The 15,854-nt window shown below is 39.8% G+C and overlaps 1 protein-coding gene across 3 annotated transcripts in view; it reads left to right on the top strand.

Moving 5' to 3' along the window:
- The window catches only part of MEGF11 (multiple EGF like domains 11), a 288,710-nt gene that overhangs the window by 197,429 nt on the left and 75,427 nt on the right, over positions 1-15,854 (top strand). For all 3 annotated transcript variants that reach the window (XM_056345811.1, XM_056345810.1, XM_056345809.1), the window contains exon 11: positions 5,111-5,285. In XM_056345811.1, coding sequence (XP_056201786.1) covers positions 5,111-5,285 — 175 coding nt within the window. The remainder of the gene's footprint in view (positions 1-5,110; positions 5,286-15,854) is intronic.

Below are 15,854 nucleotides of genomic sequence, written 5' to 3'. Positions count from 1 at the left end.
GTAGAAATATTATATAAAGACTTGAAAGAAGGTGAGGGAACTCTGCTTATTTCTGTCAGTGGTTTTGACTCATTTGATCTAGTTATTGGAGAGCTGGCTGGAATGGAAAGTTCTGGAAGCTCTGAGGAGCAGGTTCAGGAGGAACATTAAGAAATACACAATCAGCTTTTCTATTTTTGTAGATCTATCTATTTTAATGTCTGAAGAGATCAGTGTGATCATCTAGTCTAACCTCCTGCATAGTAATGGCTGAAGAACATCATCCAATAATTTCTGCATCAAAGCACACTGAAGGCACTTTGTACAGGACTTCTGAACAACCTCAGAATTAGGTAATTTAGAATGCATTGGTGACTTGGACTGTCCTTCCACAGGGAAGGATACACCTGTAAAAAATTCCCCTATGCAAAAAGTCCACGTTGAGACAGTCTACAAGGCAGAAAGGCATAATCCTGGCTTGCTTTTCTGAAAAGCAGAGAGGGAAATGAATAGCTGGAATAGTCTAAGCCACACCCACCCTTCCTGAGCACTGGTGTGGAACCAGTATGTCTTCAGTAATGTATTTCCCAGGTCAGAGGCATGAGAAGGGAAGGAAGACACTGTTACAAAGTCAAATGATATGGATAGATCTCCAGAGGCTCTAATTATTGCTCTAATTGCCTCAACACTGAAAAGTTTGGAAGGATCAAACCCCATGGACCCTGCATGAAGTTTTGCCTTGACCTAAGTCAACAATGTGCTTGAATGAGGCTGGCTTTGAAGATGTGCTGGACTGAAGTACTGGCCCTGCAGTCTCATTGTGGCTACTTCTTTAAAAGCAAGAGGGCATTTTAGTAAGGGAGACTGAATGTAATAATGTAGTATGAACACCAAAAGACAGAAAATGCTGTTAAATAAGGATTAGGGCTGTCGTTCATTAAGATGAGATGACTGATGCTAATGTATAAACAGAAAGTCAGGAAGAAGTTGTTTCGGTTGAAAGATATGTGAAGAATAAATTCAAAATCTGGAGCAGACTGTGCTGTCTAAAGCATTTCTTTTCCCAATTTACTTTAAGAAAGTTACCTGGTTTCCTCAGATTTCCTCAAAATTAGATGCTTAAAAAATTTAAAGGTCAAAATTACTTTCTGTTTTTCAGTTCGGGTGGTAAATTTAAAAAAAATAAATCTTTTATTGCTGTAAACGTGGCTCAAGAGCCAGGGGCTGCACAGTAGCTTGCAAACTGCAGCAAGAGCCATGGAACAATTTCCTTCTCGTGCCATGTTGTGCGCAGTGGACAGCTTCGTTTCCACCTCTGCTTGGCCTAGAGCCAGAGGAACACTTGGCTGCTTGCATTCACTCTGGGTTTTCTACACTATTCCTTCCTGTTATGCAAGAGATTTGAAGAAATAAAAGTTGTTAAGATTCAATGCAAAATACTAATGTATAACCCTGCCAAATGCTTCCAAGAGTGTAAGGTTCCCTTCCTGCTCAGAGCAAGTGGTTGGAAAGCAGATGTTAGTGGGTTTGCCTTCTGGGATCCTTTTGGAGGCCTCACATCCTCTTACCCATCCATTCAGTGATCCTCCTCTAGAGGAAATGTGTGTGTTTCTTAATTTCAGTTTATTGGGGGCATGGAGAAATGCCTTAGTATGCTGTAACCGTGCTGGCAAAATGTTAGATGGACTGATGACCTTGAATGGTACGTTCAGAACAGGAAGGGAAGAACTATACCAACAGGTCACATTGCTGGCTCTATTTCCTATTCTTTGCCTTAACACTTTTGTCATTAAGTGCCTCAAACTTTTCAACTTCTATGCAGCTAGCATTTAGTTCACTGCACAGTCTGGGTGCGTAGGTGGTTGGATGGATGATAGACGAATTTCCTAGCTATTGTTATGTGTCTGGGTACACAGTTTGAACAGAATGAAATTTCACAGAATGCCAGTATGAGAGAAACATCCTTAACTCACACATACGTGCATACATATACTGCTTCTACGTCATGAGCTGCAATGTATTTAGTATGTAACTGATCACTTTAATTACTGGAATAGTTCATACATACCAGAATAGGAAAAAACAATTAATAATAAAAACTTAGCACTATTTAGTGATATCAGCTGCAGATCTTAAAGGGGTTTCCAGAGGAAGCAAGGCATTGTTTTACAAATGGGAAAAATGAAGGCAGAAAGAGTAAGTTACATAGCCAAGATTTACTGACACGATTGGGAAGGCAACAGCTATCTTCTGAATTTCGGTTAAGCATCTAAATCTTAGCCATCTTCAAGTTAACACTGCATCAGGGCATCTTAATTGTTAAACAAGTATTTTTGATTCAGGGCATTGCACTGTATTCTTTGTACCTGAGACAAGTCCCCTGTGTCCCTTGGCCAGACACAGCCTGCAACCTCATTTCAGACCCAGCTATGTAGGTTTGAGGTCCTTTTGCTTGTTATGCTACTACAACACGATGGTGTGTGTTAATGTTTGGCTTGCCAAAAGCTTTGGAAAGATTTATTCTGCTACTGTCAAGGAGAAATTTCCCTTCCCCTGCTGTGCAGTCTATTCACCAACTGTTGCTACCTACACAGAACTATTGTTATGAGCACTGTAACTCTGGAGGATGTGGAGGATTTTTCCTAATCCTACAATGCCAGCACTCTGTGAGGCAGCAGAAGATAAGTATTTCAAATCACTGAAAGTCTGCAAGTGCTTAGCCTAGGAGAAAAACAAAACTGTGATATGCTCAGGCTGATAACAAAATTGTTCTTGCTTCAGTGGGAAGATTATATGGATGCAGTGGCCCCAAACATCTGCCTTGGACTTTTCCTAGCTCATAGCCTTGTGAAAGAGTAGAAAAGGCTTTAGGGGGGCAGAATATGGTCTCAGCCTTCTACTGGACCTTGTTTTGGATTCCAAGCCCCCTGTGTCCTGCAGACTCTTCTGCAAAGCCTGTTTGGTTTTTGCTTCTTATTTTAGTGCATGTTAGGATGGGTTTTAGTCCTTAATACATACCTTGCATCCCATGCAAAAAAGCTGTCCGTTTTGATGAAGGAGCCAACCTTAGAGTAGAAATCCTTACTGAGTATAGTATTTTCAATTGAATTGTCATAGACTGATTCAAACTGCCATGATCATATATTACCTCTGAAAGATTTAATTTAGCCAACAGATGCAGTTCTCGTGGAACCGTATGATACGTGCAGTTGTAGTAAAAACAGAGAAACAAAAAATCCACTTTAAAATATTTCTTTAATGTTTAGCTTTCTGCTCCTATTAGATAATGATTAATAGATGCAGAGGGTGAAAAAACAAGCTTTTATTATTTTCATCTGAATGTTAAGAGGTGCTTTGTGAACAACCATAATTTCAGGGACTGCTTTGTCAGAAGAATTTCATGGATGGTAGTTTGTTAAGCTGATGAATTGTTTTAATTAGTCAGTAAAACACTATTTATGATGTAGCATATGACACTCACAAAATTTGATCATTCTTAGTCACAACAGTATATGACTAACCTCTCCTACCAGTAATTGCCAGAAACATACTTGGAAATTACGTTTTATGAGGTTGCCTTGAAAATTAACATATACGATATTAATTTTATAGGTGTAAAGAAACCCATTCAGTCATGTCTGCAATACTAAACTATAGCAATAAATAATCATAAAGGAAAATAAATAGTTTCTAGGAGGCAAAAAAACCACAAGACAGGTCCACAGAGAGGTGCCACCTTGCAGAACTCTATTCTTTCTTGTTCTGAGAAAAATAAAGAAAATCTGATTTGTAGCAATATTATTTCTCATCTTTCTCACTGAGGGCTAGACAGTGCTATTATGGTACGCTCTTGTGGTGCAGAGGCCCCCAGAGCATAATGAGCTCTCAGGTGAAGCCTTACCCTCCCAGCTGGCCTCAGATAAGATAGGGTCCTTTTCCAAAGGTCAGATTCCTTCTCCATCCCCTGCTCTCTCTTTTGACCACCTTGTCTCTCCAAACTAGACATCCCCCTGTGCTCTCCATCCCCCTGAAACCTCCATCTCTTTAAACCAGGACTTAACACAAGTCCAGCCTTCTGTTCTTTCCTAGCCCATAGCCCTCAGCACAGCTCTTCTGCTGTGGCAAGTTAGTGCCCTAAGAACACCTGGAGATGCTTTTACTGTTTGTACAAGAAAAAGAATGGTGAATAAAGGTAAACTGTTTCATAGCAGGAGGAACAAAGGAGTAAGTCTTCCACCTACCAGGTGCAGAAGGACCAGGTATTGTCTTGTCTTTTGGACTTGATTCTTCCTTCTGTTTTTCTCTCTGTGTGCTCTCACAACACTGTGGAGTTGTCTGAATAGAAATGAAAGCCAGAGGCTCCAATGGTGAGCAGCAATGCTCATTATTCAGCACAAAAGAACTTGACTCATTTTCCTGCACAGCACAGATTTAGTCCCAGGGCTCCTGTTGACTCCTGCCCCAAGTAAATCCCAAGGCTTCAGGTGGGGATCAGTTCTGTTCACTATGGCTGAGTATTCCCTGCAAAACTCTTTTTCCAAGATTTTTCCCTTCCAAAGCACATTCCTTTCTACCTCTCCCTGCTGAAAAGTTCTGCTGAGCTGGCACTCATTTTTAAAACACAGAGTAGAGAGTAGAGTAGAGCAGAACAAAACAGAATAGAATAGAATATTGTGCCTCAGTACTCGAGTTTATCTTCACAACTCTCTTGATTGCATTCCTCCATCCACTGGAATTTCTCCTAACCCTGAACATCTTTACCGACTGTATTACAACCAAATATATGTCATACAACAGTATGGATTAATTGTGATGTGGCTAATGTCACTAATCTAATTCACATTGATTTGAGAATGGAAAAGCATACATTCCAAAGGTGTAAAATTATCAGTGCTGTGGCAGTTCCCAGATGTTTGGAAGTGCCATGCCAGGCTGGTATTTAACACCATATTCCCTATCCACTTCCTAAGTTATACGTCTGCTTATGTTCACCATCCTTAAGAGTTCTCAGGTTTCTTATGGTCTTAGTGTGACTCTTGCTGGCACTGCATGTAAAACATTGTACTGCTAGTTACAAACTGTATTTTTCTTCCATGTTCACATTTTGTTAATGTCTGTTTGCCTTCATTAGTTGCCATCCATTGTCTGGAGAATGTAGCTGCAAAGCTGGCTGGGCTGGACTCTACTGCAATGAAACCTGTCCTCCTGGATACTACGGTGAAGGCTGCCAGCTGACCTGCCCTTGCCAGAATGGTGCAGATTGTGACAGCATCACAGGGAAGTGTACATGTGCACCAGGATATATGGTAAGTGAGAGCTGGGAATAATGGGGCATTTCATAAAGTGCCTGCAAAAAATTAAAGAGGATTTAAATCTGTTTTCAAATAATATTTGCATAAAAGGGGCCAAATACAAGTAATTTTTCCCATTCTATTATAAGTCAACATAATTCTCCTTTGAGCAGTGTAAGTTATTGCTCCTGGTTATTTACTTAACATCAGTATCGTAAGTTTATTACTGTTATAAGGATAAAGACATAGTTTCCTGGTGTATATTCTGAGTCAAGACATAACAAAAAAGATGTCAGGTTATTGTCTGCCTGGAAACACAGAAAAAGAATTCTCATGGCCTTTCAGCATGTTCCTTGTCAGTCACACTGTGATTTTAATAGATTAAAATCTTTTAAAATGTTACAAAAGATAGAGCAATTTATGTCTTTTCTGAGCATATATGGCAGGTGTCTTTTACCTGAGCATCAGAAAGAGCTTCAGACATTCTGAGGTAAACAAGCATTACATTTTATAGATAAGACGTAAAATGGCTGAAGAAATCAGCCTAAATGAAACAACAAAAATTCATAATTAACAATTGTCAGGTTGTAGCAGAAGGTATTAGGACATGAATCCAGATGCCCAGCCGTACTACAGCTGGGCTTAGTGGAACTCTTCCTAATAAGTTCCCTGGTCATCTGTATGTGAAGTACCTCTTTACTTCAGGAGCACACCTTGGAAGAAATGTGCAGGCTATGTTTATGAAACAGTACTTCCTAAAGAAAAAAAAAAATATTTTCAAGAGAGAATTCCACTGCAACTTCCTTAGCAGTTGTCTTTCTGTAATTTGTGTTCTTAATTTTACGTGATCTGCCCCCACAGGCCCATCTATATTTTTCTGTACTATTTTAGTAATTATTAGTTACAATTACTAAATTTACAAGAAATCAACCTTCAGATTCAAAGACATTCCCAATATTTTTAGAACTTCCACTGACTTTGAGCAGCCAACTAAAATGTGCAGCCTCCTACATGAGTTTTACCCTCTGATATTTTAAGTTACAACTTCAAAATGAGATGAATAAATATCTTCAGATACTAGGGAACATAAGTTGTGGTCTTTGACCATGTTGTAGATCGTTTGGTTTGCATTTATGAAATACGGTCGTCATCGTACCAGGTAGCTTTAGAAACAATAGGAGGTGAATGGCATATTGGATCTGGGCAGCAGAGCAGCCACGTCCTACCATCAGCACCCACTGCAGTGTTTAGGGTTTTCCAGAAAAAAACATTGTGGTATTCTGCAGGGTGATATGCTGTTGTCATCTTTAGGGGAAAGCTGCACAGCTGTGACAAGATCCATAGTGTGGGAGTCCTATATGAGATTAGTGGGATGCTAAAGCCTTTTGAGCCTCCCTCCATTTTAAATCCATAACTGATTTGATCACCTTGTGATCACCAGCTGTCATCTCCAGAACTGTGGAATTGGAGTTACAGCTTAAAGACACTTGTTCTCTGCATCATGTCAGCAGCTGAACCTGAAAGTTGGACCTTCCATCTAATTTCCAGGGGTACTCTCAATGCCAGGTATAAACAGATATATTTAGGTATGAGAGGCAGGACTGTCAGAAGTATCTATTCAAGACACGAGTACTTAGAGATGGGAAAAAAAAGAAGAAAAAGGATTTGAGGTTTGATTCGCCACTCACACTAACAGACAACAAGAATTTATCTCCTCTATACAGTGGTGATATACAAGTATTAATATAGAGTGGAGGAAAGAATGAAGGCAGCAGTGTGTTAGTAACAAACGCAAAATAAAAAGATACCAAGATCCTCTTTCTTTCATTATCAGGAATGCTGTTCAAGTTTGCAGCACAAAAATATTTTGGGACCCTTTAGTGTACACATTTTTTAAGAAGCTATTTTGCCCAATATATATTGCTCCAAGACAGTATTATTGCAGGCATGAAGCCCGGGAAGTTCCTATTGCATTGCTTCAAAATAATATTTAATCTCATAATAAAGAGCTTTCTTGCATTGACATTTAAACAGCTTGGTTATTGAGGATAGCTCTATAATCACTGAAGCATATTTAGGCATTAGTATCATTGCTCTCTCATAATATACTATAATCTCTGGCAATTAGTCCATGAGGGGAACTAAAGCCTTGAAATTGCTAATTTATTGCCTCTGAAGCATATTTGTCATTCGCATGCATGCCAGATGACTTGAGTTGCAATGTTTTTTTCAAATGCTGGAGAATATAAGCTGTAAAGAAAACTTGACAGGAACCTTTACTTCCTACCCCGTAACGGCGGTGCTCTGCCAAGCTGCTTTTGCTGTACACTCCATCGTCTGGGCAGGGAGAGGGTGTCAGCACTACTTCACGACGGGGCCTGCGGGTCACGTGAAAGATGCTGGGGGGCCAGAACCCTCAGGGCTCGAAGTGGCTTATCTCAATGGCACGCTCAAGACCAGACTTTGCCTTCAAATGTGCATGCCTGCCTCTCGCTGAGGCAACGAGGAGCTTTGCCTGTGGGTAGACTTTTGCCCTTGTGTTCGGCTTGCCTGCAAGCGAGTGGCACGACTGTTCATGAGTGCAGGATGTCTCTTTTGGCAGTGCTGACAACAGTGTTGCTAATACAGAACTGGGCAGAGCTAATTATTCAGAAAAGCCATAAATGAATCCCTCTTGCTTTTTCTAGCATGAGGCTTGACTGATGCAGCCACAGGATCAGAAATTTTGCCATCTGATTGGAAAGAATGGAAGTGGGAGCAGCACCTTACATTTTACTGCAACATTTGATTTACACAGTATATAGCAGAGCAGGCTGGAGGGTTTCTAAAATAAGGGGGAAAGGAAAAGAATATGATGGTACATGGGGTATAACTGCAAAATTTAACTGCAAAGGGAGAGATGTTGGACCCATAAGACTATTGGGTTTCTGGATGCCTAGAAAACATAGTGACCAAGAAATGGTAGTCTTTTCCTGACAAAGCACTCCTCCAGCCCATTTCTTTTGCACAGATGGCTTGTTTTTTAACTGTGCCCTGCCTCGGCTGTGTCAGGGCAGCTGGGCTGGGTTTCAGAATGAATCATCTGCAATTGGAGCCAAAACAGGGACATTTTGTTGGGATGCAGAACAAGCCATTAAAAACACAAAGCATCTGGTCACCTTTATTAAACGTATTAAGTGGAAAAGCAAGCATTCCATAGGTTGACAAGTACACGAGCAGAGCACTTAATTTTTGGAAGTTAAGCAGATTCAAGTTTTAAAATAAAAATGTACATTTTAGCTCAGAAAATAATACATTATTTATTAGCTGTGACATTTCCAAAAATTCAAATGCAAAAGCTAAATATTGGTGAGTTTGCAGTTTTGGACAGAATTTTAAAACATTTTATGCCTCCTTTTTCTTGACTAATATTTTTGGTCAGACTCAACAACCACATTTGCACATACCTAGCTGTAAAACTAAATTACACCGTTGCAAAGTTGTTACTGGGTACCGGTACAGGTTATTTTGGTGTGAGGTTCTGATATGACTGTGCTCACATCAGGGGATTGCACTATTGTAACTATACGGGTGTCTAAACCACAGTGCACACACTATGTGAGATTTGACTGAAGAGAAAGTTGAGTGACACACAATTATACCCAAACCAGCTGAGTTCTTGGAGGCAGCATCCAAGAGAATAAAAATAGGATAACAGGAGTGGAGGGGAGGCACAACAAAATCTTCTTCCCCAAAATCACAGAGCATGTCTAGAGCTATTCCCCATATGCTCCAGCAGTCAAGTCCACACTGCAGGCCTGTTGGAAACCCTGTGTTATTGCGTCTCGCTTGTGAAGGGAGGATAAAGGTTGTATCAGTTTAACTAAGACGATTGCAGGGAATCATCGTTATAAGCATGCCAATAGGGCACTTCCCTGAAATGGGTACTTTTAATGTATTTGAGGATTGTCTCTTAGTACTGAAGTGATGAATTGCCTGCCAGTGATGCTTTTCTGAAGAATGGTTTTGAAAAGCCATTCTACTGCCATCTCATTTGTGGCAAGAAGGAATCTGATAAACACACACAGGGAGTACACAAAGATTAGCTTTAACAAGCATATATGGAGATTCTTGACTGGTAGACATTGGATCCTTATTCCCACATGCAAATAGTCGCTCCTTGCAAGAAATTACTGGGATGCAATTGCGGGGATGGTGAGAGGGGTTATACTAACTTATACCTCCCCCTCCTTCCAAATTCTGCTTTAAGATAATCTCTTATAAGCCCACTGAAGTCAGTTGTGCAGTAGGGATGTAAAAGAAATCAGGATTTGCCCTGTCCTCTCTTCTTTTGTTTTTGGTTCATTGAATTTTATTCCTGTAATTCAATAAATGTGGTGAAGAAGGCCAGAGGATATGAATTAAATATGACAGGAGACCACAGGAATCCTGACCTTCTGTCTCACAAGGAAATCTTAAATCCAACCCCCTGCATGTACCTATCAGCGTTCTAGCTACTGAAATCATTATAAATGCTATTGAAATACAAATAAGTTCACCTTCTCCATTGCACAGCTAATTGCAACTTTCCTGAAAACAGTAGCTATCTAGAGACCTCATCCTGTTACATGTCTTTGTTTCTTTATGGATGCTTTGTTTTCTTCCTTTGAAAAATAGATTTAACTTCAAATGCTTTCATTCTGTCTATTGTGGCATGGAGATATGTAGTTAAAACATTTCTCAGCCCAAGACACTCTGAGAAAACTTTAACACTTATCTATGGAATGTGTGGTCAGCTTTTACTTCGGCGAGCACTTAGGTCTATATTTCACATCTAGATGACAGTACTTATATTACTTTAAAGAGTTCATCTATTTATGCTGCAATTTTTTGAAGACCTGTCTGCTTTTATTGAACCCTGCATGCTGGCAAGCAAAGCTAGCACTTCATCACCAAAATGAAAGAATCCATTTTGACATTTTTCTATTCCTTGACTATATTGGTAGATCCCATACAAGCCAATCACAGTACAGGAAAGTATGGAAACTATAGCAGTGATGACCTCTTACTAGGAGATTTTTCAGCTTTTGGAATGTCATTTGGATTCCCTAAGACTTTCCAAGATATATCCCAGTGCTGTGCATCTCTAGCCATTTGCATCTTCTGTTGATGTCAACATTGGATTTTAAAAACAATAAAATAATGCCTTGCAAATATATCCTTATATAAGTGCTTATGTATATAGATCTCTGGCTCATCTCAGTGGGAATCTGTACTCTTAAGGACTGAAGCACAGGCTTAATCTGGGTCTATAAATCCATGATTTTGTCTAGCATGACAGAGTTTCTCAACATAATGTTTTCTCTACCACAGGAGTACGAATTGCTTCTAAGGTTTACATTGGAGTAAAAGTTTACAACCTGCCTGCACATCGGGGTAAAAATCAGTCCCTGTAACACACAACAAGCAATAGTTTGAGCACTTAGGACAAATAAATGTATATCATAGTGCTATAAATCTGTTGAAATGCATAGCAAATTATAGCAAACTTTGTAACAGATAGTCTCTCAGTTAGTACAAACACCCACACACAGTCTCAGGCCAGTTTTTTTCTGCCCCATGCCTACCCAGAGAGTAAAATGACCCAATTTACCATTCTATAGAAATGAGGAGGACCATAATTTTGTGTTACCTATAGAGGTCATAAGGACTTTACAGGTCCAGCCTGTTGAGTATTCCAGCCATGACTGGCTTCCTTCTGGCACATACAATATATCTCTTGCTCCCTGAAGAAGATATACAGCAGAGAAAAAATAATCTTTCCCTCTATATTAAAAAAAAATTGAAGCCTGCTCTCCTGTCCTACACCTTTAAAATTCTCTCTGTTGTATAAAAGCAAAAAAAAAAAGTAAACAGAATGGAGCACCTTATCTTATCTTCAATTGAATTTTCCCTGAAGGACCAAAATCCCAGGTAGGTGTGGAGGAATTTCGAGAATCATTGCTTGTAGGTGTTTTCTAAACACTCAAGGTTGATAAATACAAACTTATCAGAATATTCCCTCTCTTCTACATATTTGCTTTCATCTTTATTCTAAATGTATCAACCTTTACCACTTCAGAAGGAAGCAGGAAAAAATGAATGAGACTTGTCTTATAAGCCCCTGGTTCAGTAGTAAAATTATTTTATAAATTTTACAAAATTCTTAATACAAAAAATGAACCCAAGGTTGGAGCTAATGGATGTGTTTTGGGGGCTTTAACTCATTTAAATGTTCTGTTTCTCTTTGAGATGATTCCAAAAGTACTTCAGTGGAAGCTGCTCTCAGAGCAACAGGGCACCTCATCAAAAGGTTTAAAAAGAAAAGACGAGGGGAAAAATTCTTCAATAGAGCCTGTGTCCTTTTATCCTTGATTTACCGAGCATATCAGTTACCCCCCTTTGTTAAGAGATCTTTTCATTTGTAGGTATAAAATAAATTCAAACATTTTATCAAGATGTTCTTGTTACCAGCCACCAGTATAAATTTTACTTGCTGTAGTTGGGAAGAAGGTTTTCTGGCACAGCAGTTGTCCAATTAACGGGAGTATTACAGGCAACAGAAATAGTTTGCCCAGTCTCATTTCATGAATTACATAGATGCACGAGGAAGATGCATTTTCTTCTCACTGGTTTTCTATTTGTATTCATAATCCAATGTCTCAAAACGGTTGTGAATGGCTAGCAGTGGTGGCCATGGGTACACAAAAAGGTGTCTGTACTGTGCAGGTGGGTTTGAGCGCAGGCTATAGCTGGCAGTGAGTGAATTTTTGATTAATAATAAAAGTAAAACAAGTATTCCTACAAGTAGCGGAGCTTAAAGAGCCTTGTTTTCCACATATTTCTATCCTTACTGCCCTGGCCTTTTCTACCCCACTGCAGTAACACTGTCTCTGTTAAAGTTCAGTGACACTTTAGCTGGCAAAGGACACTCAGATGAGCTCATAGAGCTCAAATTCACATAATCCCCCCCCACCCCCCGCATAACCAGGTTAAAAGTACCATGCATCACATTCCCTAAAAAGGAAAGGATTTTGCCTGAACAAAGACTGAATATGAAGTCACAACATGGAAGAAATCGTTTCCCATGCTCCCAGTCTTTGAACTCTTTCCTTTTTTTTTTTTTTTTCTTTCCTTTGTTTCCCCTCAATTATTCAGAAGTTCTTCATTTACTTCATTTTAAGATGTTTAGGAATATCCTTCTGTAGCCATGAGTAATTCCTCAGCTGCCCTTGAAGTAGAGAGACATAGACAACGGAAAGGCAAACCCAACCCGGGTGGACTGCCACCGTTGATGCAAGAAGCACCACAAAAGGGAAAGTCCCTGCCTGGATACAAAAAGAGTAGTGGGATGCAGCCGAAGAAAGAGCAAAAAGACCTGGCAGTTTCAAAGTGTTCTGAACAGTTTTGAGAAGTTCATTTTGTCAAAGTCAGCAAGAAGGAAATGAAGCCTCTTTGATAACACATATCGATGTGAGTTTGAGGTCTGGGGGTAAAGTGAAAGACAGGGATATAGGAAATTCAACTAAAATAACTTTTAAAAAAATGGAAGATGTAACTGTGCCCTGGGGAACCATGATGGGAAAAGTTAAAAATTATATTCACATGGTGCTTGAAAAGTGGATAAAGATGAAAATGCTAGTAGTTGTGAGACAATCAGGTCCTCTATACTAACTATGGCTGCATCCTAGCTCCCCCTTTCCTGGTTCTGGTCTCTGAGGAATGCACTGTTCTTCAGACTTGCATGTTCTTGGTGTCTTCCAGATGGCGCAAAGTCTGAAAACTCATCTGAATTTTTTTTTTTTAAGCTTACAAATTACTTCACAAATGAGTGTAGAACAAGAAGCAGATCTCAAGCAGGCAACAAAAAACACTCTGTTCCATTCAGCCTAATTAAGAATGAGCTGGAAAATTGTTCTTGAAATGAAAGCACTCTCACTTTCTAGTTGTACAGAAGTTTTTCTGTCAACTGAGCTCTGTGTTGGAAGGTCTGAGTTTATTAACATAAATCAAAGCATCTCATTCCCCATATTTTAGTACATTCCTCATATATGGATCATTTGTAGCTATCAGGATTTTTGCATATTCATAAACCAGAAGAAAAATACCTCTGAATGGCATCTTGAAACCCCTTTTCACTGATGACGCCTGAATTTTCTTACCCACTTTCTCCATGCATACAAAAGTACATATTTATGTGCATAAAATGGCTGTTCTTTTAGGTTTTTGTAGGCCATTGAGACTAACAACAGACTATAAAGTTTTGCATCCCAAGGCTACTAGGTCTGATCCAGGCCAGGTCAGTGCAGACTGCAAATTATCTTCTCTTGGCTGTGCAGCGGCCTGCATGAAATGACTTTGGTCTCAGTCCAGCTCCCTGTGGATCAGTATGTACATCGCAAACCCCATTTCTATCAGCAGTGACTGGCAAATTTCCTGGCAGACTGAGCCATTTTACCATTTTACCTTCACAAGCCATTGCTTCAGGTCAAGCTTGGCAGCGTGGCTGTGTGATCCATTTCATAGTCCCTGTAGAACTTTTTTCTGGGACAAACAGCACAGGTGCTCTGAGCTTTTGGAACAGCACCCTTCATAAGCATTGTGAGCCCCCCAGATTGTACTGCATCTTTCTTAAATAACAGGTGCCTTTCTGAAAAAGTCAGTCCACTTGTGAGGTGGCCCTGCTGCATGTAGACTAGGAAACAATGAACATCACCTCAATGCAAAGAAACTGGATGCAGGCTAAAACCAGTATTTCAATAACAACGCACAAATGGATTCTTCTGGCTCTGCTCTATTACAGCAGAAGATATCCTACACTCAGATCCCAATGGGGAAGATCATTACGGGGAGGCCACCTGTGTATTCCCAGGCTTTCAGACTAAGCTGCTCCCCTATTGATTTTTGTATCAATGAACCAAGTGCCTGCTGCCTATTAGGCTTGTTGGTGTTCTCCCCCCAGAGCTCCTATTGACCAATTAGACATTTCTACTGGAGCACCAGCAGCCACAGCGTTTAGGAGCCTGTGTTTTTCTAAACCCTAACAGTGTTCATGTCAGCACCTGGCTGCATGAGCCATAATGAAGGTCTTCTCTCACTTCAGGGCATTTGTTATATGCTTTTGAGCAAGTGAACTATTGTGCCAGAGTATTTAACAAGGTCACTGGATGTGCAAGACACAGTGGGTCTCCCTCAGTTGTGGAAACTGCATCCCTTTCTTTGGATTCAATGGAATTTTTCAGACCCTTTTATGAACTGCTGCTATTTCATTTTGTTTGCTCACTCTTTTATCAATGTACAAGCTGCAGAAATTGTCTGTGACAGCTCAAATTCTACTTTGTCAGCCCAAGTTTACCTGAACACAACTGCTGGCTTTGGTAGGATTGTCCCAGATATATGAGTGGAGTTTGTCTCAGTGACTGCCTCTACTAATGAGAACTTACTCAGTCACACACAGTGTCTATAATTCGGTAAGAACTGTTAGTAAGTCCCAGGTCTCCTCCTCTTTCTTCTTATATTTACTTTTACTTCTGGGCTCTGCTGCAGTTTTATTTACCTGAATAACTCCAAAGTTTTCGTAAGTGGGTCCAAAGGAACCAACTTCATATAGAAAGCCTGAATGCCTCTGCCTTTGTTGCTAGTTGACATATTTCCTGTATTTTTTCCTTAATTGGCAATGTGGTTATGTCAAATTGCATTTCTGTTCCTGTAGCCTCATCCAGAATCAGTGGAGCTCAATATTCTGTTCAGACTGAGTTGTTTGATCTGAATTTTGCAGAGGAAAAAACTGCTTGCCAATAGCAATGTCTCTTTTCATCTATTAAGCTTCTAAATGTGTGTGTGTGTATAAATATATCTTTAACTATACTATCTGTGGATCTATGGATAAACGTGTTGGTAGCTGACTCTCCTGGTAGTTCAGATTGCAAACTGACTCCATTAACACCACCTAAATATAGGATTTAAGTTATTAAGGTTAGTTTTTCATTTTATTTTCTGTCTATCTAACTGTACTGTCAAAGGAAAATACTTTATTCTTTGCAAACAGACATATATAAATGGAAAATCATGGTTGTGTTTTCTTATGCCAAAAAACAACTGAAATTTTGCCAGATCTTGAACTCTTGCTGAAGGGTTTTGGATTTAGGAATATCTGTGAAAGTTTGAAGGGGATTTCTGTGTATCTGCCTGTGTCTGATTGCTGGGTTATTTACCAGCTTTTCAGAAGTTACGTTGCAAACCCCATTAGCTTAAAGTTGACATATCTTTTCTTTTTTAGATGCTTTCTTTTTTTGCTTTGATCTTTTACATGTGGGTGGGTCATGCAGCTTAGAACCAAGGTCAGCTGCAGGTGTTAGCGTTATCAGCCCTGTATGCCCGTATGTGCATATTTCCCATCCACATTGCGGCTTCTGTGGCTGCAGTGCTCTTAGTAAGAGATCAGCTGAGGATACCAGCTGTGTACAACACACTTAACTCCTCCTGGACTCCGTCCATCCTGTCTCTGTGAACAAGAGTTTAGGCACGCACTGATGTACTGAACTTGTTGCAACTTCCACTACAGAA

This window comes from Falco biarmicus, chromosome 7, assembly GCF_023638135.1.
Source record: "Falco biarmicus isolate bFalBia1 chromosome 7, bFalBia1.pri, whole genome shotgun sequence".
Taxonomy (NCBI): domain Eukaryota; kingdom Metazoa; phylum Chordata; class Aves; order Falconiformes; family Falconidae; genus Falco; species Falco biarmicus.
The sequence above is the reverse complement of the archived record's forward strand: the minus strand, read 5'-3'. Positions and strand labels throughout refer to the sequence as shown.